The 26,122-nt window shown below is 38.6% G+C and overlaps 1 protein-coding gene across 3 annotated transcripts in view; it reads left to right on the top strand.

Moving 5' to 3' along the window:
- Positions 1 to 4,443: 4,443 nt before the first annotated feature.
- Positions 4,444 to 26,122, top strand: part of CD36 (CD36 molecule (CD36 blood group)) — a 35,471-nt gene continuing 13,792 nt past the window's right edge. Inside the window, exons 1-3 of one of the 3 annotated variants that reach the window (XM_069035638.1) lie at positions 4,444 to 4,550; positions 17,100 to 17,336; positions 24,918 to 25,078. In XM_069035638.1, the coding sequence (XP_068891739.1) occupies positions 17,217 to 17,336; positions 24,918 to 25,078 (281 nt within the window). In that variant the 5' untranslated portion in view covers positions 4,444 to 4,550; positions 17,100 to 17,216. Of the gene's footprint in view, positions 4,551 to 13,632; positions 13,803 to 17,099; positions 17,337 to 24,917; positions 25,079 to 26,122 lie in introns of those variants that run through there. The other 2 variants (XM_069035630.1, XM_069035624.1) reach the window with 2 other exon arrangements.

The following is a 26,122-nucleotide window of genomic DNA, read 5'->3' as shown; positions in this document are numbered from 1 at the left end:
AATATGTTTAAGCGGGTTTGAGAGTTGGTAGAAGGCTGCTTTTCATTTAATCTTATATTCTGTTAGGATTCTTTAGTTCACTAGTTGATAACTCTTGAAGAAAAGAGAAAAAAGAATTAGCCAAATTATAATGATTCCAAGATACAACTGGGAAAGACATATATGTAAGATTTCATATATGTATATATTCTTGTACCAACTTTCAAAAAACAAACAAACATTCATAAGACCTTTTGCCACACTATCTCAGAAAAAGAACTCAAACTTAACAATATATAAAATTAAATTGATTTGCTTGTAATGCAAACACAAATAAATTGCAAACATTAACAAATTAATTGACAAGGCAAGCAGTCAGGATGACAATTTAAAAGTTGTGTTGGTTCTCACACAGCTCTATTTCATCTGTTGGTAGGTTCCTATAAAAGAAGAGTAAAAATTCGGCCTACTACAGACTGACCTTAAAAGAAAAACTTCTTGTAGTTATTACAAAGTCACAGAGCTTAAAGTGAAGAGATGGTTATCACATCTAGGGGTGAATCTGCTGCTTTCAGTTTTGTTGCTCCCAAATTCATTCTCCTTTTCTTCAGTGCAGGGATGTTTCGATTCCTAGAAAGAGAAAAGAAGCTTCCCAGGCAAAATATGCCTGTGTAAAGCAAGCTGTTAATTGCATCAATTTATTACTATTATTAGGTTTCATGTCCACAGTTTGTTTTTCAACGGGGTCTCCCCCAATTGATTTGATGTTCTGTGGAGTGAGTGGTTTAGGCATTTGGGATGCCTTTTTCTCCTCTTTTTTTTTTCAGGGCATTTCTGCCTGGAGCAGTTAGTCTAATCAGTTTTGCAGATAACATTTGCTCCTTTTACTCACCCAGCCTTTTTCGTATTTTCATTGCATTTTATTGATTAGATTCTAATTTTGCCAGGTTTATGGCCAAATTTCGATTTTTCAGTAGCCATACAGGTATCGTTTTGGTGGTAATTTTATGACCCTTGCCAGTTTTAATTCAGGGTCTACATGCTACTTTAGACCACACTTCAGAGAATGTTACAGTTTCAAAACTTCTCAGTTTTTCTGCCTGTAAAGTCCTCTACCATTTGCATTCCAAAACTTTCTTTGGACATGACAATCACGTTCGACATCCGGCGGATGGTTTTGCCTGCAGCCTCTTTTAACTCTGGCTCTGCTAGCAGAGCAGAGAATTTAAACAACAATGACCACTCAGATGTTACAGAAACCATTTCAGTGCACAGACCATCCCCGCAGAAGATGACCTGGCACCAAATTCATTCAACAAAGGAAACAAAGCTTATGCACTATATTTTATGTTACCACAAATATGGGGGTGATCTTTCCCAGAGGGTGCCCAGTGTAAAGCCAATTTACAAAAGTCTCACCCCTCTCTCTGGGAAGGTACCTCTTATACCAAACCAAACAAAGTTACAAACACTGGAGTAGTCTCTCTCGAGGGTCACCCCTTAAAATTTTTCTCTAAGGTCCTACTCCTTATACCTCGAGAGCACCTCGTGTTTGCCAAAGTTACAAGTCGCAAAGTAAAAAATCTCAGTTACGAGTCGCAAAATAACTTTCCAAACTCCCAGGTCTTTAACCTACAGGAGTGCCAATTTCCCAGACCTTGGGCCTCAGGAGCACGGTTTAGGCATGGGTACACGTGCAAACACACAAACAAACAAACAAACAGAAGAGTAAGACAGAGTAAGAAAGGTAGAGAGGTGTTAGGAAATGTCTAAAATGATCGATCATAAGAATTAGCAATTCATTGATTTTTTGGAAACAACACTTTCATTTTAAGGGGATCCTGCCGACTACGCAATTAAGATGTTAAAATCCGGTTTAGATCCAGGAAAGCAAAGCAAGCTAAGTCTCTGAGCATAAACTGGAAAGAACCTGAAAGGTTCAAAATATCCCCAGAAATGAGATTAAAACCAAATGAGGTTAGATGTTGTTGCCAAAAAATGGATGTATTTTATTTGATAGTAAAAGAGGCAAAGAGAAAGGAAGAGAAAAGAATGAGGGAAAGAAAAGAAGTGTGCGGGGGGGGTGGGGGAACAGGGAGAGGTGACAGGGGTTAGATGGAAGCAGATCACCCATCTGAGGGTCCCAACGATGTCTCGTTGCTCCCCTCCATCTGGTCTGCTGGTGGTGAGGGTTCCCCATTGCCGCTGTGGCCGCGCCGCTACACGCTGCCACACGCCATGCCACGCTGCCACACCACACGGCACCACACGCCAAAGAGTGCAGAATCCTGTGGACTAATATACACTTTGGGGCAGGTGGGAACGCCCACGTGTCTCCCTTGCAAGGGCTGGCTTGACACCCTGTCCCTTGCGACACTGAGGGTCTGTTGCATCATCTCTGGTGCTCTGGTGCAGGGTCTGGGGACCCCTTTGAGGGGGGCCCCTGTGATGGGCCATGTCACCCCTTCTGCTGTGGATGAGCTTCCTCCCCCCTGGTGAGGACCCCTCAGCTGGGCTGTGCACAGTGGAGGATGGGCAGTCACTGCGCCTCTGACCAGAGGCTTTTCCAAGATACCCAGAGCCTCTCCTCCCTCCACCCTTGGAGCGAGGGTCTGTGGGAGCCTGGCAGCTGATAGCCCTGGAGCTGTGGTCTTCATCTTGGAGGTATTAAGCCTGTGCTCAGTGACTGTCCCCAGCCCTGAGTTGTTACTTTATCTTATCTTCATGAGCAAGCGGTGTCAGGCCTCAGTCAGGGCCCCATTCAGGGTGTGGGAGTCTTCTCTGCAGCTTTTGTAATACAGTTTTAAAAAGTCCTTTAAGAAAATGTTTAAGTCATAAAATATAATATTTCAGTGTCTGACATACGGTCAAGATTTATCCTCTGAGAAGAGGTGGGCAGACAGCCTGGCAGTGAGACTTGGGAAAAGGAGGAGAAGTCTGAATTAGACTTGCACAGAGAGAAAAGGAACTGTGAGAGATAGACTGGTGAAAAACTAACTAAAAAACCACTAACAGAGCAGAGTGCAGCATGGAAGAAATGGTTGCCAGAATCTGGAGGAACTGAGCATTTATGTGTCTACAGTCCTATGGTGGCTACTACCCAGAAAGTCTTGGGAGTGTCTTGCTGAATCCTCTCCAATACCATTTTGAGAATCTGATAAGTGACTATTGTTACTTTTTGCCTAAAACAGAGAAGCCTGACTATAATTATACAGAGGGTGTGCCTTGCCACAAACATGCCTGGGGTGTTTCATGTTGTGATGACATGTTTATAATTCTGTAATCTTTATCCTATATAATTTTAAGCACTTTTTTTTTTTTTTACATGCTAAACACTGAGTGCCCTGACTTCTCAAATCATAAGGAAGAGATGAAGGATACATCCCATTTCCTTTCTAGCTGTTGTGGATTGGAAGGAAGGGCACAGCACTGGTTATGGTAGCCCAGTATGCCTGCTTTTCCACTGAACCTGCCTAACACTGCATTAAGAAAACTCTGAGCTGTTCCCAGCCTCATCTCAGATCCTCTCCCAGGTCTGGTACAGGTAAGAGGGGGATAAAATTTTCTCCTCTCCTCTCCTCTCCTCTCCTCTCCTCTCCTCTCCTCTCCTCTCCTCTCCTCTCCTCTCCTCTCCTCTCCTCTCCTCTCCTCTCCTCTCCTCTCCTCTCCTCTCCTCTCCTCTCCTCTCCTCTCCTCTCCTCTCCTCTCCTCTCCTCTCCTCTCCTCTCCTCTCCTCTCCTCTCCTCTCCTCTCCTCTCCTCTCCTCTCCTCTCCTCTCCTCTCCTCTCCTCTCCTCTCCTCTCCTCTCCTCTCCTCTCCTCTCCTCTCCTCTCCTCTCCTCTCCTCTCCTCTCCTCTCCTCTCCTCTCCTTCTTTCTTTCTTTTTTTCATATGGCTGAAGCTGCTCAGTACTAATTTTCTTAGAAGTGGAAGGACTTCAAAAAGACTGCTGAATGACAGCTGGGCAGAAAATAGATAATGGGTAGAAATACTGTGGGCTTTACTGTTCTGAGGCTTTAGAGAGGAACACAAACAAGAATACAGTGTTAACAAACTTAAATTATTATTTATAATTAGCCTTTTCAGGTAAGATTTGTCTGTGTACCAAAGAACAGTGATAAATATGGCTTTCATTTGCAACCAGCTTTTTTGATTAACTGATGGTGTGAGAAGGTTATATACCAGAACTTCATCCAGAGGGAGAAGAGGAATAGAAGAAAGAAGAAGGTATCAAGGGAAATTGGGGAAAAAGAAATGTTAATGCCAAGGAACAAGGACAGATTTGACGGAAAGCAGTAAATTCTGGAAGAGTGGGGAAAAAATCTAGGGGATAATCCAAAGGGGGAGGAGACAGACTAGGGGAGATGCTTGGTGGAGGCGTGACTGCTGAGATGATAGGTTGGACGGTGAGAGACATACACAGAGCTGGAGGCGGGAGGAGATTCTCGGAGAAGGAATCGGGGTAAAAGGAAGCACATGTAGAAAGGAAGGCAGAAGTCTGGCAACAAGCTGGAGGTTGCAGCTGCGAAAGCCACACAGGAAGCAATCAGCAGGACTCCAAGAAGACCAAAGGTAGAACAACAGCATTTACATAAGACGATAGGTCAGAAAATATCTAGATTAATGCAAATTTCAGAAATATTTTTTTTATTCCTACCTTTTTCTTGTCACTTGATTTTCTGACTAACTTTAGAGAAGCAGAAATTTCATAGAAAGCCGAGTTAAGAGGTTCATGCCATGGAGTGCTCCTTGGGTTAATACACGTGGGAGTTTTATAGCTCCTGTCATAATGACTCACCTCCAGGGTCTTGATAATCCTCTGGGATAGCTTTTATTTTAATTATGAAAGCACTTGGCAGACAGGCTGATAACTGTTGCTATTTGCTGTAACTTTTTGGAAGGAGGTCCTTTATAGGCTGTTCAAATAAAAAAAATACAGTGCTTAAAACTTAATAATTTTAGAAAAGTATCATCCCTGTTCTGATAAAAGGATTTAGCAAAGATCCAAACAGACAGGCAGAGGAGGCAGTAGCACTGGCTCAGGTGTTCATTTAGACAACCAAGTTCTGAACCAAAGCCTGTGGAAATTGTTAGAAAGAGTCCCATGAATTTGAGCAGCTGTGCTTTCAGCTGGGATCCCTCATCCTGACCTGTCTCTGTGCTTTGTGTAAATAAATATAATAAGCCCAAATCTGAAGAGCTATCTCTAATATGACACATACTACCTGGCTGCCAGTACTTTGTGGGGGTTAATTGGGATTAGGCTGTGTTTGCAAAGAGTCACCACAAAAAGCAACTCAATTAAACTTGTTCTGTATTGGTAACAGGGACCTGATACATTCCCTCCAAGTGCTGGGCTGTTGCAGAGGCTACAGGGATCAGAGGCAAAGGCTGGTCCTGAAGGGGTTTCTTAGATTTGGCCTTTCTTGTAAAGCATAAGTGTGAGAGGGTATTATCTTGGGCTCAGAGGTTTCATAATTCCTTATCACTTGAGATAGTTTAGCTAAAGGGAGTTTAAAAGGTCTGTTCAACTTTCTGCTTCTCTTTGTGGCTGATACAAGATCAGCTGTCTGGTTGGGCCCTGGGCTGCAGGGTTGCTTAGGGTTGCCACAGCAACTCTAATTTTCTGTAAATACGGAGGTAAGTTTGCAGGTCCTTCTGCACCTCTGCAGTTCTTTGTGGTGAGAGTTGTGAGAGCAGCTCTCCCTCCATACAGGTACGTGATCCTGCTCCTGGGCTAGGGGCAGATTCTGAGCCTACAGCTGGGTATTTTATACATTTCTTGTAAATGTATCATTGCATCCTATAACTTGCAAAATGCTCCTAATTGCTGGTTACTGAAAGCAAAGAGATATGTCATTCAGCCTTTATTTCTTGATTGTTTATAAATCCAAGAAAAGTCCATTCACTAAAATTTGTAAAGACTAAATATACTGGTAGTCAAATTATTTCACTTGCATATCTTGATAATGTATATATTGCTAATATTTCACTGTAATTGCAATTAAAATAAACATATTGTCTTGAGGTGACTTTGATGTGTATCCCATATCGCTGCCCTATGCCCAGAAATTAATTCATGTGCCTTTCTATGCCTCTAAACTGAGCCTGAGAGAGGGAAGGAAAAACTGAGCAAAACTTTTTCAAAGCAGTTTGCAGCTTGTTCAAGGTCACACAGAGATAGGGACTTTTTTTCCAGCTGCGCCAGGGGAGCGAGGAAGCACCCGGCTTGTGGCTGCCTGGTCAGCTTTTGGCCAGTTGTTCAGTTTCTCTTTCTTCAGAGAGAGACTGAGAGTTGAACTTTTTTCCTTCCCTGAAATTTTGGATTTTCTCCCTTTTCTGCTGGACTGCTTCAATATCAGAGCACATCAGGAGGACTTTCCACTGGGCACAGAGGGCCTGGCCCTGGGCCAAACCCCAGCTCCGAGGAGACCAAAGGGAGGACTCCGACACTTTCCCAGGTTTTTTCTCCACAGTGAAAGATTTTTTTTATTTAGCATTATTTTCCTTTTTCTGTGTGTTTGTTAAATAAATAGTTTTTATTTCCTTCACTTTCCTTTGAGGAAAATTTATTTTTTTCCCAAACCTGGTGTGGGAGGGGTGGTGGTGACCTGCCTTCTCTCAGAGGATATATTTCTAATTTGGCCAAACCAGCACACATATTGAAACTTTAACTGCAATGAATGTATTAATAATTTGCCTGTTAATTATTGTCTTGTCTATAAAAGCCTATTATATAAGCAAATACATGCATATATTATACAAAATATAAGGAGATATACCAAGTTTATGGCTGTATACATTTACTAACTGTGATATAAAAGAACATATGAAAGATACTGTATTAATTATTAATTATGGGAATTGTATAATAATTAATTGGAGGAAAAAGAATATATTGCATTTCTGTGTAGTTTTAAAATTATAATTTATATGCAGTAAATATGCTCATGTAACATCAATTAATTTTTATACGGAAGTCCTGAAATCAACCCAATAAATATAGCATAATCATATGCTATTTTAATGATTTATTTTCTTGACCATTGACACAATAGCTATATTTATTAATTGGGGTTTTTTTTAACTTGGCAAAAATATCCTACTCATAAAAAATGTGTAATCTGTAGCTGCTTAGTTTTGGGGTTTTTTTTCTGTACTCAAGTGAGACTTCAAAAGCATTTATATAATTGACACAACCAGGAAAATGTAGGGGGTTTGGGTTAGATTTCTGTATTTTGGAACTACTGTTTTTTTTCCCCCTGTAACTGATAGTTATATGCATATTTCTGTAACATGTTTTCATCTGAAAGAATAATGCCATATCTTAGGATCAAAAATTACATGATCTGAGAAGTTCAGGGTATCTATTAGTTCCCTCATTCATTTACTGTTAGTGCACAGAAATCGCTGCTAGTACTTTTTCAACTGCTCTGTTCTTCATAGGTGTTAATATTTCTCAATACACAGTGATATTACACAATTTTTCATAATCTCTTTAGATTTTCAGCTGCTGGCAAGGTATCTCCTGTGGCAACGGTAATTTTGTTTTTCAGTGTTGGGGTTTTGGTTTTTTTGTCTGTGTTTGAATTATGTTTGATTCATTTATTGTGGTAATTAAGTATCTTCTCAAGAAAAATATGAGAAAAAGGAAAAAAAATCTTTTTTTATCACAAAATATTTTTCCTCTATTCCAGCTACTGATTCCCAAAGTGAGGTTGGCAGCTGCCCAAAGGACATGGGGTAGCTTCAGGAAAGCTTTCTCCTTGTGCTGGCCTGATAAGGAGCAGGGCTTTTCCTCGCAGTAGGCTGACGGTTTGGCTTTGGTGTTTGAGGCTGGACTGAAGCCCCAGGGAAGATCTTCTGTACATTGTTCAGACCTAGGACATATCTCCAGGTCTGGAACGTGTAAACTGAAAGGTGTCAGTCATTTGGCAGGTCTTCAGTACCTGAGAAGTCACCAAGAAGTTGACCTAAAACTTAGGTATTCACAATTGGAAAAATCCCCTGTACGTATGTTGTTCTTAATTATTACAGAGACAAAACTAAAGTGTAGCTGGTAGGCAAAAAACTAACATAAGGACTACCCAGTCATTCTTCAAAACCACTGACATTGACTAGGATGATTCATTGTGGCTGTTTCTCAACCAGGTATTGCACTAGTGAAAGATTTTAGAATTACTCCATTATTCTGTGACTTCTGATCTAAGGTGAAGAGTTTTGCAAGAAGGAATATATCCAAGTAGGGACAAGATTTATTAAATTTCTCCTGACTTTCAGAAGATGTTTGCTTTAAAGTTTTTGTGTCCTACCATTGGAGCCTCCTCTCTGTGCTCTCCTTGTGATGTCTAAGACAAATATTTTGTCAACAGAGTTGCCTTATCGTATTTCAGGGCCTGACCTACTCCCCTGCTACACCAGGTGAGTAGCAAAGATTGTGAGGAAGAATCTGCTACTGGAGGACACCCAAGATAAGAAGAAATTAAGAAAGGCAGCCTGACAATAATAGAATTGTAAACACTGATGACCACCAGGCCATCCAAGATAAGAAGCCAGCTCAGTACAACTCAGAAATAGTCAAATACTAAACACTGAATATACTAGAAAAGCAGAACATATAAAAAGAGTCCTTATCTTTTTCTACTTGGTGCTATAGCTTTGTGGATTCACCACCCACTGCCCATCTTTGTGCAAATATGAAATAACAAAGCTATTGGTTCTGTGTGTGTTTGGCTCACTGGATACTGGGTGATGAATCCCAATTTTTGGGACATCACTTAGATTTCAGTGAGAAATGTCTCTAGCATTAACAGACCAACCTAGCCCTTTCAGTAAGAGATTTTCATAGCTCTTCACTGTTCCAGACTCACTTGAAGCCTATGTTACAATATTACAGTTTCTGTATTGGATTCTGTACTACTAAGTTCCTTCTTGTCTATATTGTGAGATACTCTCACGTGAACTCACAGGAGTGGAAGAATCAGAGTCTTCTCTGTCCCCGCTGCTCTTGGGCTTTCTTCACCTAGTCCCCCTGCTAAAATCACTTGGAGACAAATTTTAAAAGTGATTTTGAGGACTGAGAAAGGCAGCAGTTTATGCATGCCACAATCAGTGAAGAGCTTAGAAGCAGTATTTCCAGGGAAAAAGCCCTGAAGCAACTGCTGGGTTTTCTATCACGCATTTTCCCCTTAAAGAACCTCGTAACAGTTTGACATAGGAACTCATCAGTGACAGGAGCCAAATATATCACACTGTTTCCACTGTGCTGCTGCCAAGCTGGCTTGAGCCACTGGTATTTTAGGATGTTTTTTCGTATCGTCAGGACACACTGAGAACCACAAGGGACAGCACCTTTGGTCCTAACACTTTACAGAGCTGGGAAAGCTACAGCTGGGAGTCTCCAGTGGGTAATGAAGGAGCTCCACAGCAGTTTGGAAAGTCTTCCAAACTCATGTGAAGAGAAATAAAGTATTAATGCATGTTGGGGAGGTTATTTTATCAGGAGGTTGAAAAGTGCTTGATATGAGTGGTTGTAGTATGACTCAGGGCATGCACTGGCAAGCCTTGAAGGCCAACACACCTGCAGTAAAATCTGTGATGTGAGCTGGGAAAAAAAATGCTATACCATGTCTGCAATCTTTGTCCAAACTTTCCATTAGTGCCAGGTGGTAAATATCTTGAAGTTTTCTTCTTGAATTTTCTATTTGTTTCACAACTTGTTTGCATTTACCAGAACCCTCCTGTGTAGCTGCTCAGGTACCGTCAATACGGTGCACTGATGTGGAGAGGAAATGACAGACGTTTTTGGGGAGGTTGAGTGGAATTGTTCTAACGTTAACCTTCTAATCATTAGATACCTATCTTAAGTCCATTGTTTAAATGCTTTGCAGTTAAAGGGGAGATATCAGTACCTCTAAAAGATATCTGCTCCTTGGAATTGTTCAAAAATAAGTAGCTGTAGCACTTTGTGATATGGTTTAGTAAACATGGTGGTGCTTGATGGTGCTTGGACTTGATGATCTTGGAGGTCTTTTCCAACCCTAATAATTGTATGATTCTATATATTCTTGCCTAAGATAAAATTTAAAGTACTTGGGATGAGTTGTGTTCATTCCTCTCTAGGGAGAGGAAAGGAAACCAATTTGTCTCCCTTAGGCCAGATGCCTGCTTTTAGCTGGATAATTTTATTGTTAACAAATATTTGTAATTAACTTAAGAAAAAGAAATTAACCCCTATGCCTTTCTTTATTTTAGAACCTTATAGATAAGATAGTAAAAGGAAAACTGAAACAACTAAAATATCTTTGTGCTTCCTCCTTCTTTTTTGTGAGGTGACCTGACCTATAAAACTCTGTTCTATCCTGTGACTTGGAAAATAAGGTGGTAAACATAGCAGTTGCTGTGAGAATAGACAAGATAGAAAGAGTGAACATGAAATTCAGGAGCAATATTCGGTCTGTATTATTATTTTATACTTTGTGTGTTATATATTCATGTTCTTTACATGCAATATCTGAAGATAGGCCATGTTCACTCTAGGAGGGCCTCTTGTGCATTGGAAGGTGAAGTAAATTGTTGAATCTGGTCTGAGTGGACAGTTTATGTGCTGCTTCTCAGGTGTTATGTGATGATGTGATACACAGAAGGTTTTAACAGCCTTAGGAAATCAAATTAACTTTCATGAATAAAAAATTTTTCCCTGTAAAGTAATACCTCATAGTATCTCCAGTACACACAGAGAGGCAGAAGTCTCACCCAACTGGTGGCATATTGCACTTTTTTTTTTCTTCTCTAGATGATTCATTTGAACCATTCTTCTCCTCAGTAGATCTAAGTGCACATGGGTGAATATGAGTGTGTTGAATCAGAAAGAGCTTATTGGGGGCAGAAGCCATGGGTTCTTTTTGTTTTTCTCTGTGTGTATGTTTGTATTTTTTTTTTTGAGGGGGGCAGGTTTAATGATTTAATCTTTCACTACTGAGCAAGGTACAACCCTTCCTGTGGGACTTTTCCACTTCCTATGAAGAAGCCAGAGGGTCACTAAGTGGTGACAACAGGACTTTCAGTAGGACAATAGAAGCCACATAAGATGATGCTAATAGAATAACCTGGATAAGCAATAAATTTCTGCTCTTATTTACTATGGAAAGGAGGTAAACATAATTCTTCCAACCTTCATCTTAAAACCAGGGAGAGTACCCCAAAGCTTCTAGAAAATTATGTTTGGGATGCTGAGAATATTAACCTCATCTTTTGCCCCAGGGGTCGGCACTTTACCTAACAACTACAAAGTAGATTTTGTTGGGGTTTTTTTAACCAATGTCCTTAAAAAGTTCAGAGGGTGCAAAAGCACAGACAGGACTTTCCTGGAGCTTTCTAATTTGCTTTCTAATGTCATCTAACATATGCTAACACCTCCACATCTGGAAAAGAATTAATGTTAACACTAGTTTTTATAAGCTTCTTGATTGGCAGTTGAATAAAAATTCTGAGTGCAATAACTGTGGAAACACAGGAATATAAACTCATGCTGTGCTATACTGTACAGCAAAGAATTCCCACAGGAATGTGGGAATGTTTATGTAATCATCTTGAAGGTTCAAATTATATCTACCATAAAGGTATGTCATACTGTGATGGAATAGATCTTAATATGAAAAAAAAAAGGAAAGGGAGACATAAGCTATTTAGGAATTTCAGGACTTATAGGAGAGCACCACAAAGAAAATGTTTTCCAAAAGGCCTTGATATGAGATATCTATACAAGCCACAAATAATGCTCATTTCTTCATCATTTTCTTGTCAGTAATATGTTTACTTCAGAAAATGTATGTGGACTTCATTTGGAAATAACAACAGCATTTCTCTTTTTCTGCTTCCTGCAGTTTTCTCTGCCTTCATGAAGCATGTGAGTGTCCTTTACCCTATTTCTCCTTTTTGACAACTTTTCCTTGTGGGGCAGTTTGTCTGTTGTTGCACCACTGGGGACGCCGATGAAGCACACAGTTGTTTGTTTTGTGTGTCCTTCCTCTGTTGCTGTGTCTCTGCTTTCTCCTCTGCAACCTCTGAACTCTGATACGAAGCCAAAGAACACAGAACCATTAATACTTACGGTTTGTTTTAGTTTTTTTTAAGAAGCAGAAATAACTGACATCCAAAGGTTCACAGCTTCTCTCTCAGCTTCCTGTCCTTTTAGCTGGTTTCTGTAGTTGATCCAGGCAGTCCTCATTTCATTGCCAAGCACTGCTGCTAGAAGAGATTTTTGCTTATACAGGATGATAGTGGGATATTGTAAGTCATAACATTAGGTGATACAACTCAGCATGTATATGTTGAAAACTGAACACCATTAATTGACATTAGCATATCCCAGCAAAAATGCCCAGTAGAAATTTTCCTCATGAAGGGTGCACACTGACTTCCACACACTGCAGACAGAGAAAATGAGCATGGTAGGGAACATCTCCAGAGGCAGCAGTGAAGGAGGATCCCAAACAAGAGCATCCTTTGGAGACGTAATAGGAGGACATGTCCAATAGAAAGAATTAATGACAATATTCATACAAGTCGTCCATGGCAAGCACAGTGTGGAGGACTGCTTAACTTTCAGCAGTTAAACATCCCACTTTAACTAGAAAATAGGGGAAAACAAATTTTCTGCACTTTTCAAGGATGAGAAGCTGAAGATATTCAGGCTCACAAAAACTTGTTCTGTCAGCAAGGCTTGTACTGAAAACTGCCCAGAAGGTTGTTTTCAAAAGGCCAGGCTCACTTCCAGTTTTGCCTTCACTACTAGAATATAAAAAACTCAAATTCATTAATTTTCATCCACCTTCGATTTACTTAGCAGAAGTAGATTAGAAAAAGGCAGGATTCTTCCACAGAAGCTAAACTTCCAAATAGAGCAACATAAAAGAACAGCAAACAGTCAGTCAAAACACATAGAAAATACTAAACCTGTGAATTGCAAACTATTCAGTGCTGTACCACAAAAGTCTGGACCTAAGGATCTATTTTTAGGAATATTTTCTCTCCCATAATTAAGCCAAATAAAAGTCACTTCCTCTTGCTGCTGCCAGAAGAATCTTTTTAAACAATCCATTCATTGAATTCACCTGAGATAAAGAGGTATTTATAAAATATTTCTTCAAAAGCTTGCCAAACTGTTTAATGTGTAGTAGTAGACACTGTGATGGAGTAACAGGTTGGGTGACAGAGATATCAGTGTAAAAATAAATGATTTTTAGATACGTTCAGAAAAAGAAGCTTCTGGGATGACCTTCATTGAAATTCCAGTAAAATAGAAAGAGCCCTAGCACTTTGCAAGGAAATCTGTAATTGCAATCTGATACCTAAAAAAGAATCCCTTTGAAAAATATTCTGAAATTTCCTATTTTTTTTTTACTTGAAAATAAACTATCATGATGTGTAAAATGAAAATAAGCAGATACAAAAGAAGTGACCAGTAACCAAATGAGTAAGTTACCCTTTTTTACCCTTTTGTCTCCTTGACCTTTGACTCACTTGGATCAAAATTTGATAAAGATTGCAGTTGCTAAGTATATTACCACGAGATGTGGGCTGTGGCTTTTAGTCAGGCTGTAAAAATAACCCCCTCCCCAAGCAGCAGTTCAACTTCACTTTTTTTTCTGGCAAAAAGATAAAGAGGGAACTGACGTCTCCTGGAATATATAAACACTCCCTTGCAGTTCACAGCTTATGTGCTTGGTGGGAGATTTAGCTGCTTGTCTGCTGGTAACTTGATGCAAGTCATGTGCTAAGTACTTGTATGTTCAGCTGAGAAATCAGTTGCCCTTATTCAAGGTGAGTCATACGATACAACATTTAAAATCAGAGGTTTTTCCTCAGAAATGCTTACAAGACCAGTTGGGTGGAAGCTATTGAAAATATTTATTTTTAATGCAAAATAAAATGGAAGGATTTTGCAAAGCTGCTGGCGAGAAAAGTGACATTTTGTGTGGATTAGTGAAATGCTTTGTTACTATGATAACAGTGTTTTATGTTCAGTATTGCTGGCTTTCCCAATTGCATTCGGTCTTTTGATATTTAATGTTTTTGAAAATACAGTTCTGGAGTCACATGAATTTATATGGAATGCATTTTTAAAAGTCATTTTTTTGGCATTTATTATTGCAGTTGAAAAGCTTGAAACTATAATTTAAAAGAACATCAAATACATAATGAGATTATTTGTGTTTTATAAGGACTTGCTTTAAGCTGACATGGACAGAAGTCTAAGTTAAGTAGTGAAAGAATTTAATAACATTTTGCATCTCTCCTCCTATACAGTTGCTTATAATTGTCTTTCAGAGATTTGAATGGACCATTTCCATTGTTATTAATTAATATTCTGTTAAGGACCTTTGAAAAAAAATTGAAAGTACATACCCAACACTCTAGAATGGGGTGAATAATCTTATTAATCCTGTAGTCAAATATAAGTTTAAATGATACTATAGCCTCATAGACCATATCTAATGTTGTTATGGCACTTTCTATTCTGCTTAAGGTATATAATTATCACTTGAATATAAATTCCCAGAAAGTGCATTCTTACTGGAAATTTCTGCCCTAATCTTCATAATTTAAATTCTGTTCTGACAGATGAGAATAGCATGTTGACTTCTATGTGAAATTGAGTGTTATGGTGTGAGTGCTCTTCATTGCAGTTGTGTAATGAATAATTTGAATTGCATAAATTGGGATGTCTAGACTTCTATTACATTATGTTTGGTGGGAGAAGGGTGAATAATTTTCAATTCTTAGAAGCTTGGAATAGACACAAGTTGCTAGCAGTCCCTTGCTTTCTAGCTGTTTATCCCTAGAGCTCATGAGAGATGACTAGTCTACCTAAAACAAAATGAAATCATTGGAAAGGCTTGTAGAAACTTAGATGGAAATGTATTTTGGTGGAAAGTGTATTACTGTTGAATTTGAAAAGCTTCAGTATGTAAGTTAAGAAAAAAAAGTCTGATGATATCTAAAAGATCGCCTTAAATACTTCTGAAAGAACTAATTTTAATTTTAAATTTTAAAATGTGTGTTTCCACACTGGAAAAAAAAATCTGCTGGTATTGGAGGAAAAATCAAGTGGAAATAAATCAAATTCTGAAAAGTACCTATTTGACAATGTCTGCTTTTCCTTAGATTTGCTACAATGTGTAACAGCAATCAGATTTTCAGATCCTCACACCACCTACCCAATTAGTTGCCTTTTACTGTTCTGTCTTTGCCAAACTAAAGGTCCTGATCTCAGCATAGCTACAATGATATGAGATTTGGTCCAAGTGATTTTCACTTAAAAGTTCTTCAAGTCTAATAAATTTCTAACTTAAATTTGCTTTGAAATTTGTGGTTAAACACATTATGCATCCACCCACTACATCAAAAAGCCTTTAATGGCCTTGGAGTGGGAACCACATGGAGTGATCTGGTGGCACGTGGATGGACAGGCTGACTTTTGTAGTAAGGATATTTTTCCAAGATTGCAAAAAGTCTTTTGGTCGTTCAGCTTGAAAATATCCAAGGAGAAATTCTTAACATACCATACAATCTCAAATGTGCAGAAATAGACAAGGCAAGGGAACCATAAGCTGCTGCTAGTGCAAGAGCAGGCAGGAGGTGGGTTTCCAGTGCAGTTAAAGGGAGATGTCTGGTACCAGGTAAAGTTTGACATAATTGTGAGTTTGGCATGACAAGGGAGGACGCTTCACTGGCCCGCTGACCATGGTACCTAATCTTTTAGGGCATGCTGTATGTCCTTTTTTGTGATAAAAGGATCACATAACTGATTATGAAAACAGAGCACACATTATTCCTATACCTGCTTTACTACTCAGAAATTCATGAAGTCCTTTTAGTTCTTTAGTCCTCATGAGCAAACTGGTTGAGCTGTTCCTCCACTTCATCTTTCTGTTTTTCTTCTCTCTGTGTTTGGCCTTGAATGTGTAATTAACTCTTAACTAGTACCTGCTTTAAATTGATTTAGAGATGTTCACAACATGTTAACAGAAATTGGTAAGAATAAAAAGTACATGGACAGTGACATCTAAAATAGAAAAGAGGAGATTTTCTGACAACTGTAGCAAACCAAATAACCAACTTGCAAATTCTGTGGATGTGATTAATTCATGACCAAGAATAAATTGCAAATTGGGCAACTCTTTGTCTCAATTATTCATAAACAATAAAAAATCACAAAACAAATCACTGGGAGCTGATATTTTACCACTTCAGCACTGGTGTCATTCTGATTTTCTTTATAACCCCTTTCACTAGCAGCCAGTTTGTAAGGGACATTAAGACATATTACTAGCAACTCTTCTATTGAATAATCACAGACATTTTTCTTCTGAGACTGAATAATCTTGAAATTTTAAGTATTACATCTTTCAAAAATCAAGCCCTAGTCTTGCTTTAAAAACTCTGATGTCCTGGGATTGATGAAATTAGCTGGTGGCAAGATTGCTGCTCTAGAAGGAAAATCCAGTTGTGCCTTTGCCATGAAGTTGCTGAAACAAAGTTTTATGCCTTCAGTGAGGATCATGGACTGATAGAGATCTGGAAAGAGGTTTCTTGTGGGTGCCTCCCTTTAGAGGCTGGCTTTCCCACCGAGGTGCTGATGGGCCTTGAGGACTTTTTAACTAGCATTAGGCAGGAAACAGCCAGGGGAGCTCATGCCAGGGGAGTGCAACTCCTGCTTTTGCCTGAAGCGGGAGCCGCGGGCATGGCAGGCTGAGATAAAAGCAGAGCTGTCTATAGCCTCTTTCTTTGGCAGAGGGAAATTTAAAGATGATCAGGAAGATTGCCATATGAATAGTAACAATGTCAGCTTGCCCTAATGCAACGCAGCCAAAAAGAAAAAAAAAAAAAAGACTGAAAAAAACTTATTAGTCTGTTTAGGCAACTGGAATGAAGAAAGATAATCACACGTAATAAGCAATTACCTTGCCAAAAGTACCTGCCATTTTTTTTTTTTTTGCCAGTGGCAGGTCTCTGGCTGGCTGTTTTTGACTTGCTGTCTTCCTACCTGCTTCATGTCATGTACTTTGCACTTTGTGCTTTGGAATTTGATTTTTGTTCACTTTCTGCTTATATTAGCAGCTTCTCTGAGGAAGATCAGTGAGCCTGTTGGGACCAAGAAGTGAGGAAGAACCATCAAGCCTTACAGCAAGAATATTTGTACGCTGTTTACCAGTACCCTGACAAAAAAGAGGAATGGGCTGTGACACAAACTGTGGGCTCCTCACTGGGGCCATAATCGGTGCTGTACTGGCTGTCCTCGGAGGAGTTCTAATACCAGTTGGAGATAATCTTATAGGCAAAGCAGTAAAAAAGGTACTTCCCCCCCCTCCCCCCAGGGAATATGGTTTGTGGTTATTGAATAGTCATTATTTCTAAATCTTATGTTCAGATTCTGTTTCTGTCTTTTTTTTTTTTCCTAATTAAATATAGTTTTTATAATAGATGTGATCCAAAATTCCCTGGGAATATATGCAACAGCAAAATTTTTTAAAATGTATTTATTATATTGCCACTTGTTTGCTCTCTCTTGTGCTTCACATTACAAGCTAAAATATTGTGTTTTCAGTATGTAATTTAGAAGTAAGTGGGTTTTATTTTTATTATATTTCTGATTGTTTCTGATTTCTTTATATTTTCCTTTTTTTTTTGTTTTGATTTTTTTTTCCATACTTTGGTACTCACTCCATGCACTCATATTTATGTACTGCAAATAATCTAAACAATCTTCTGCTGCAGAATCTAATCCTACACTCATGTATTCACATTCTGTGATTGTATGATCCAGGTCAATGTTCTCCACATGATTGGAGGATCTACTAAAACACATCTCCTCATTTTGAGTGTGAAGATTAATTGAAGTAGAACGTTTTAGACCTGGCAGACATGGGGTTTTTTCTGCTTTTTAGATTATTTTCTGTCCCTAAAATCTAGATTTTTCTGTAAAGAAAACAGAAAAAAAGTAATTTGTTAGATCTTTGGTGGAAAGGGTGTACAAAGCCCTGGTGTGTCCACTATAGTGGCATGAAGCCTCCTTGGGGTCACTGCAGCCAAGGTTGGTTCTCTGACAGTTACAGATCTGAAAATCTTAACTATTGCTTAATCCTGCTGTTGATCTGCTGTGGTGCTGAAGACTGTGGACATCTTGGAGACACATTATCCAAAGGTTCCTCTGGAAGAGTGGCCTTAGCTCAACAGCTGTTGAAGTCAGCTGAGGAGGTGGATACATGAACTGTCAGGAAATGCTGAACTGTATGTTGAGGCCCTGCCTTGATTATAGTATCACTTTTTTTAAAAATTGAAAAAAATGGCTTCTATATAATATTTTCAGGTAACCCAATGAAAACCAACCTGTAGAGGAATTTTCTATTTGTAATTTTATTTTTCAAGAATTTTTAAGGTTTATAGCGAATAAAAAACCATCTCACTAGATAATGTCTCAACCACATTGCAATATTTTACAAAAAAGTCACACTCTCTATATTTGCAAACAGTTGTGATTGTTTGCCATGTTGAGGAAATGACAGGCTTTCTAGAAAGCACATAAATTTAAAAATTTCTCTCTCCTTATATTGAATACTTACTTTAAGTTAACCCCAAGTGTTGTCTCATACCATTAAGTATTTTGAAAGCAAGTTATAAATACTGGCAGTGTTATGTGTTCATCCATTTACTAACAATAATGAACCAGTTATACAGCATGGTTTGCAGATGTCTACATATTCAATTATGCCTGCATGAGTCTATAGAGGTAAATCATTTAGAGGGAGTAATTTTCCCTCAACCACTTTTTAATTTTCTGCATTGTGATCATGTTTCAGATGCTTGTACCTATTTCAAGGCAGCTTGTTTGATGTCTATTTAAAAAAAAAAAAATTGTACCAGTAATTACATAAAACATAAAAGAGTAAATTTGTAGAGGCTTTATTTACTTAATTAAATGGGTATGTTTTTTCCTTAGCACAAGTCATACCAGACTATTGTTTTTCTATTTAGCATGCTGACTTTTCAGTGACACCACAAGACTCTTGAGACAATTCCTTTTCAGACAAGATGTGCCCAAGTACAACAGCTGAAATATGTAATTAGTTAGACAGATGCTCCAGAGGGACTTGTATTTAACTAATTCTGATTTTGCTGTGTTGATGAGAGGTCTGTTAAGAAAAACAAATTTGCTATTCATTGCATTTATAGTTAAGATAAATATAGAGCTGACTGCAAGGGAAACAGGTCTTCCAAACAGAAAGTGCTCAAAATACTTTTTTTTCTGAAATATTTCATTTTTGGAAATGTAATTTCTACAGAAAATCTTTGGTAGAAACAGATCAGTTTCAATCACAAATTTGTTTCCAATTTCTCAAGAACGGTGACCCTAGGACAGGAAAAAACAGAGTGCGGTGTTCTTTCAGATATGACCTGTAGGCATTCATTTGGAACAGCCTGCCTAGGGAAGTGGTGTAGTCACCAGCCTTGGAAGTGTTCAAAAAATTAGTAAATATGGCACTTCAAGATAAGGTTTAGTGAGCATTGCAGTTAAAGGTTGGACTGGATGATCTTGGAGGTCTTTTCCAAACTTATCGAATCTATCTTATTTCAATTTTTGCTTATATGAGGCAAAATCTAAACTTGGGTCCTCACCCCCTGGGTGAAAACAAAACTCAAAATTCCATTATTCCTAATGAAAGGTAAAAGCTGTTTCTGATATGACCAGTAAAGGCAAAATCTTGTCTTAAATTCTTCACAGTCAAAGCTTGAAAAAAGGCCCCTAGTTTTTCCTCTGGCTATCCTATCTCAGAATAAATTCCAGTTCTTTGCTGGGTAGTAGGACCAATTCTGTATTTTTGATGGAAATGAAGGTTGTTATCAAGTGTTATTGCTGGTTTAGAATAACAAATGTTGAATAATTTTTGGACATTTCATACTGTACCAAGACAAATTGTCCTAAATTAACTTGTTATCAAAGTCTAGTCAAGTAACATTACTGTCAATTTACTCTCAAGCAAGTCAAGATGAACTTCTTAGCAACTACCAATGAATTGGAGGAACTTTAATTTCAAAAATTGATGCTATCAATAGTTCTTTTTGTCCTTTCCTGCTTGCAGCAGAAGCCTAAATGTGCTTCTCTTAAGCTTCCCTTAAGCACCCATCTTTACACTTTACCAGCCTCATTTCTCCTTTATTGCCATCATTGAGAAATTAGCTGGAGTAAACACTGCAAGATATATTTTGCTGGAAGGCTGCAAACTGCTTTTGAAGCAAAGAGACAGCTTCTGGAAGTGTATGGAAAATCTCAGGTGCCCTTAGGAGTTGGACAGAGACTCTATCAGCTCTTATCTCCTAGAGGGTGCTGTGCTGTGCTCTACCCAAGAGCAGTCCATGAGTGGACGACCCAAACAAAGTCCATGTAACATAAAACACCCAGATGTCACATCTTTGTGTGTTCCAATTTATTATCAGACATCTGTGCTTCAAATCAGAACACATGGCTATGTTTTCTAGCCCCAGAATGCTTTGCCTGTGTCTCAGAACATTTTTGGGTAAGTTGTTACAAGTCCAACCTCCCACAGGTTCGATATTATATATATATATATATATATATATATATATATATATATATATAATATATATATATGTTCTGATCATTTTCAAGGCTCTTTAAAGAAACTGTCACTTTAAGAGCACACTCAAAATGACACCAGCAGCAGCAGCACCTTGGCAGGGATCCACTGAAGGAGATTAGTGCTAAACTATTTCAGCTCTGATACTATTCACGGAAAGGTGCCTTTGATTCCAGGACCAAAGGGCAAAAGTCCGGTCCTGATTTCTCCAGACATTAAATCTGTCCAAAGAGGAGAGAAGTTTCCATGAAGATCTTAGGGGTTTAGAAAACTGACTGTGGTAGAGTTATGAGTGAAATATGGAAATTTCAGAGTTCTCTACAAAAAAAATTTTGCTTGAGATTATCAAAATATACCTTTTGAACTGACTCTACACATTTCAGTTGAATATTATCGTGTGTTGTCATTAATACTAGATATAATCTTATCTAAAATTAAAAAAAAAAAAAAGCAAAGGGAAAAAAGCATTCAAAACAACAAATTAGAAAGGTATTGTTGGAAAAAGGTGTTTTGACATGGCTCGATTTCTGCTTTTTGCCTTTCCCTCCTTAAAACAATATTATCTTTTTAGGCAAAAGTCCCATCACTTTAGTTATGGGGTTTTTTTCCCAGCTAGGTTGAACCACTCAAAATTATTGGTAGTGGATTCATTTGCTAGAACAATCTTTATCACCACTTCTCTAAGTTCTTCTGCTTTCTATCTGAGTGCATGAGCTCAGGAGTTTAACATAAGTCACATAATAATACTTAATTTATTGAACTCCTGATGAATTGGTAATACAGGATGTTGAATGATTTGTCACAATGCCTCAGCGCTGTACGGGGTTAGTCTCAGTTATTTTTAGAAATAAGGCTTTCAGTTGTAGCTATTATTATGTTTGCTCATCTGTCTCTTTACATATCTGTGATCTATGATTGGCCAGATTATATGTCCTCAGCTACTGGAGGCATTGGAAACGCTTCTAATTTAAAATTGTGTTTGTGACATTCATATGCCACTTCTTTAAACAAACTAATGAAGCTAAAGCAACTGCTGGCTCTCAGCAGAACACAAGCGATCTAACCACATGTATTCCTGCATTATCAAGTTTTATTTACTTCCTTAATTTTTTATTATCATGGACTGAAAAGGAATAAAAGTTATGATCCAACAAAGCCTGAATAGAAAGGCTAATAATAAGCTAATAATAATCTCTTAAGAAGTAATAATAGTCATTCTTCCAGCTGCAAAATGGGAGAAGTTTAATTGCTTTTCTTTAGCTTTACTTTTTCAGTTTTACAGAATTGTATTGTTTCCTGCACTTTATGTAGGCAGCCCAGCATACAATTTTGTTACAGCCCAAAGTATTTGTGTCACTTCTCAGTTCCCAGAAAATGGCATCTTTAGTCCATCTGGCTGGATTCTTTGTCAAGACAGAAACTTTGTCTTAAATTCTGTGTTTCTTCATCAGAAATGACGATGGCTTAGTTTGCTTTGAATCAACGAAGTACAGCAAGCTTCTACTGCTGACTGCTCAGCATTTCTTGAATTTACTTATTGCTAGTTGACCCACCTCTAGTGGGGGGAAAATTGTCAGAAACAAAAAGGACCAGAGTTCCCACTGGTTTCACTCAATCTTGTGCAGTTAGGTCATGGGATGAACTTGGCTGTGTAGCAACTGTGTTTGTGTAGCTACTTTTGCTGACAGTAGTTAACTATTGTGCAAGATATTGGAGCTGATGCAGATAGACTAGGGAGCTGAGAAGTGTTTTGTACTATCAGTTGCATATTAGTGTCTTCCTTTCATAACATCCCAAAGCACAGCAATGTTAATAGGGAAATATATAACTGCCCAGCCAGGTAGAGCGGTAATATTTAGGGATGGATTACTGGTGATCAAACAACAGAAACAAGGGGCTTGCTGGTGTGAGTGTATTAGTTTATTAAATGAAGACGTGAATAAGACGGATCTATGGATTTTATTGCACTTTAACCCACCATTTGCACTCTCAAAGTATGTGACAGACAACCATAAATGCCTCCTTTGTGGGAGAAATGTTATTAACAATAATGGCTAAATGCCACTGAAAATAATGGTCTTGTTATCTTCCTTCCTCCTCTTTCTTTTGTCCTGCTGCTTCCCATGTTCTAATACCGGTTCCCTCCACACAGACCCCTGAGCCAAATAGCTAACTGGTAGAAAGGTGACACAGAAAGCAATAAAAAAAAAAGGGAAATTATATTCCTTCTGTCTGGCAGGCAGAAACAGCTCCCTGAGGATAAGAGCTGGTGCAAAGGAATAGGGTATCACATAGATCAGGAGCTGTGAACTGTGAGAGCCTGTTGCCCCTTTGGCTGCAGCACTGCCAGATTGGATCAGCTGTACCCTTGAAACATTCCCCAAGTGTGTCCACAGTGACATTAGCTCACAGTGAATGGTGGGCTGCAAATCCACACTTTGTAACCCAGCAGAGTGTGGTGGCAGAGTTGGCATATCATTCTGGACTGCTCCAACCTCTGGCAGAGGGCTATAAGGGGAAGAGGAATGGATGGAGGGAAAGAATTTTAAAATGTATGTAATACCACTTTAAGATCTGTTAAATACATCCATTGTCCCAAGGTTGAAACTTCTTTATTCTCTGTTCCTGAGTATTGTCTTCTAGAAAGATTAGTTTGTCTTCTTGACCATATATCTGCTAGAAATTTAACCATTTCCCTACTCCAGTTACACAGTGGGAGGTCAAATCCTGGCATCTGTCCCTGTCTTAGAACCCTGCTGAGTACAGATCACAGGCAGACTCTGGGCAGACTGAGTTGCACCTTTTATATTATCCTGTTTCTCCCAGATTCTTGGAGCAATTCTCTGTGAAGACTGGGAAGGCGATTTCTGAATCATGTAAGCTTTTTCCTCTACATTCAGGAGCTGGTCTGCCCCATGCTGGGCCATGGCTGGGATAGTCTTTGACCTTGTGAGGTTTGAGTGCAAGGCCTCAAGATGATAACACGCTTGCTGCAGCAAGGTTTCCTTCCCCTCTCACACAAATGCACATAAATTATAGCAGATATCCAGGCAGCAAGCCCTGTGCTTTACACCACCAGCAAGGTGTTTGCAACTCCACCATACAAACAGGCTGTTCACAGACAGAGCCTTGACTGTGTTACAAGTTCTCCAAGACATGATACTTGTTTCTAACTGCAATAGTCATTAACTGGCAGTATCTATTTTGTTTAGGTGGTGATTGCTGAGTGAACTTCAGAGGCACAAACTTAAACTAGAAAAAAATCTAACAACTTTTGATTTAAAGTCTTGCTATCTAGAGAAATTAGAGCCTTTTAATTTCTGGGCTTTATGAGCTGTGCAAATGAGCTAATTCGTCTTCAATCGCTCTAATAAAGAAAAGCATCTTTTATGTTGGAGACAGGCAGCCTAGATTTTTCTTCTTATTGGAAAACATTTTTATGAAGTTTTACCACCAAGGGGAAAACTTACATTTTCCCAAGGCTTTGGGAAAATCCTATAGAAGAGGCCTGATACAGACCAGGCAAAGCACGCATTCCCCTGAATATAGAGGTAGCATGCTTTAAAACTCTCCTTCTCACTGTACAGTCCTGAGGACTGAATTACCATTTACCGTATGGCTGTGCCACAGACTTAATGCTGTTGATTCCTCTAGAGTGGTTCCTGATGTACTGTTTTGTTCCTTCCCTAAATCTGGAAAAGTTTCCTAATGAAATGTTATCAGAATTAGAGAGATTTCTTAGAAGGTCTTAGTTTTGGTGACAAAAATTTTCTGTCAAAGGAACAGTCCTTCAAGAGTACTTTGTGGCTTCTCTGGGTGCAAAATTATCTAGAGCTTGAAAAATCTTCAGACATTACTCTCATTTCCTCCCTTGGGCTATTTGCAGTATATGAAAAGTAGTTTATGGATTCTATAACCTGCTGGATATCATTCAGTCATCAAAGATTTTCTCTTTATAAATAATCAGTAGTTTTGGCAAGTGTTTGAGAACTAAGGCAATGCCCACCACAGCAATAGGAAAACTTTGCTGCCAGCTACATCAGAAATTGTATCAGCTTTATGGTCATTGGTTTTAGGGGGACTCACTTTTGCTCTCACTGAGCAGGAATGTCAAGCTGCCTCCAGATGTTGGCCAACTGGACTGTACATCTCGTACTGATGCTAAAATGGTGGTTTTTTTGGTTTGCTGTGGAATCTCCAACAATCATCTAAAAAGTAAATGCAACTTTTCACTTATCTCTTTTGTGGTTAATTTTAGTTTTGATTGTTGTACTTTCAGGAAGCTGTCATTGTCAATGGTACCACTGCTTTTCAAAATTGGCTTGTGCCAGGAAGCACAGTTTACAGGGAATTTTGGATTTTCCATGTCTTAAATCCTTCAGAGGTTATAGATGAAGGAGCTCAACCAAAATTTGAACAAAGAGGACCTTACACATACAGGTAAGAAAAGAGCCTTCAATATGTGACATCATATCAGAAGTTTTGCTAAAGTCAGAGAAAGCTCTGCTGAGATAGAATTTATGTTTGAAATTCCAGCATTATACTTTAGTTAGACATGACCAAAATTCCTAAATTGCAGCTACACACAGCAATCCCAAACATCTTCTGGATTGTGTCTAACATAAGGAAAACACAAATAGAAATAGGTGATTGGATGTGAAGCTGCTTGCTCTTGTGGAAAACAATAATTCATTGGCCACAATATCACAGAGGCAGTTGCATTCCTTCCTGTTCAGTTTTCACCAGCTTTATAGTAGGACAAAATATGCCAGATGCCCTAAAACCAAGAGATTATCTTATCATCCATGCATCACTACTACTTACTTTAATAAAGTGGCTTCTTTTGTTTTTTCTCCTTTGTGACATTTTTAATCAATAGCTTTTCTTTTTTCAAATTTTCCTTGGTAAATCATTCCTTTTTATGAGTGTACTAGATAGGGTGTAGATGCAGCAGTCTTCCCACATTTAAGGGAGGTTTTATTATGTGTTTAACGTTAAATGTGATGTTGGCATAGGACTAGTTGGTGCTTCCTGAGTAACTAAGCCCAATATTTGCTATCACTGGCACCCTTGTTAGGAAATTGCTTTCCTGTGATGATAGGATATTTCTTTCTCCATAACTTTGAGGGTGTATATTGTATTCACAAGATAGTTTTCCATTTCAGCATCTACAGACAAAGTGCCTTGGTGCCTAAAAGCTTATTTATTTCTCAAGGGAAAGAGAGAACTCTTAGTTCACAAAGTACCTGGGAAGACAGAGGAAAGGGTTACACAGGAATCAGGAAAAAGACAGTTAAGAAATACTGCAGAAGGTGAATTGCCACCAAACAGAAATGTTTTACTCTGGTGCTGATGGTGATGCCAGTTTTCTCAGGGACAAATCTGAGACATAAGCCTAAGTAAGACTAAGTAAGAAATGATGACTGTGAAGTGGAGGCTCCTCTCACTGCTGCACTCATGCTTTTCTGGGATGTTGGGCCTACC

The sequence above is a fragment of the Aphelocoma coerulescens genome, chromosome 1A (assembly GCF_041296385.1).
Source record: "Aphelocoma coerulescens isolate FSJ_1873_10779 chromosome 1A, UR_Acoe_1.0, whole genome shotgun sequence".
Taxonomy (NCBI): domain Eukaryota; kingdom Metazoa; phylum Chordata; class Aves; order Passeriformes; family Corvidae; genus Aphelocoma; species Aphelocoma coerulescens.
This window is presented reverse-complemented; position numbering and strand designations above follow the sequence as displayed.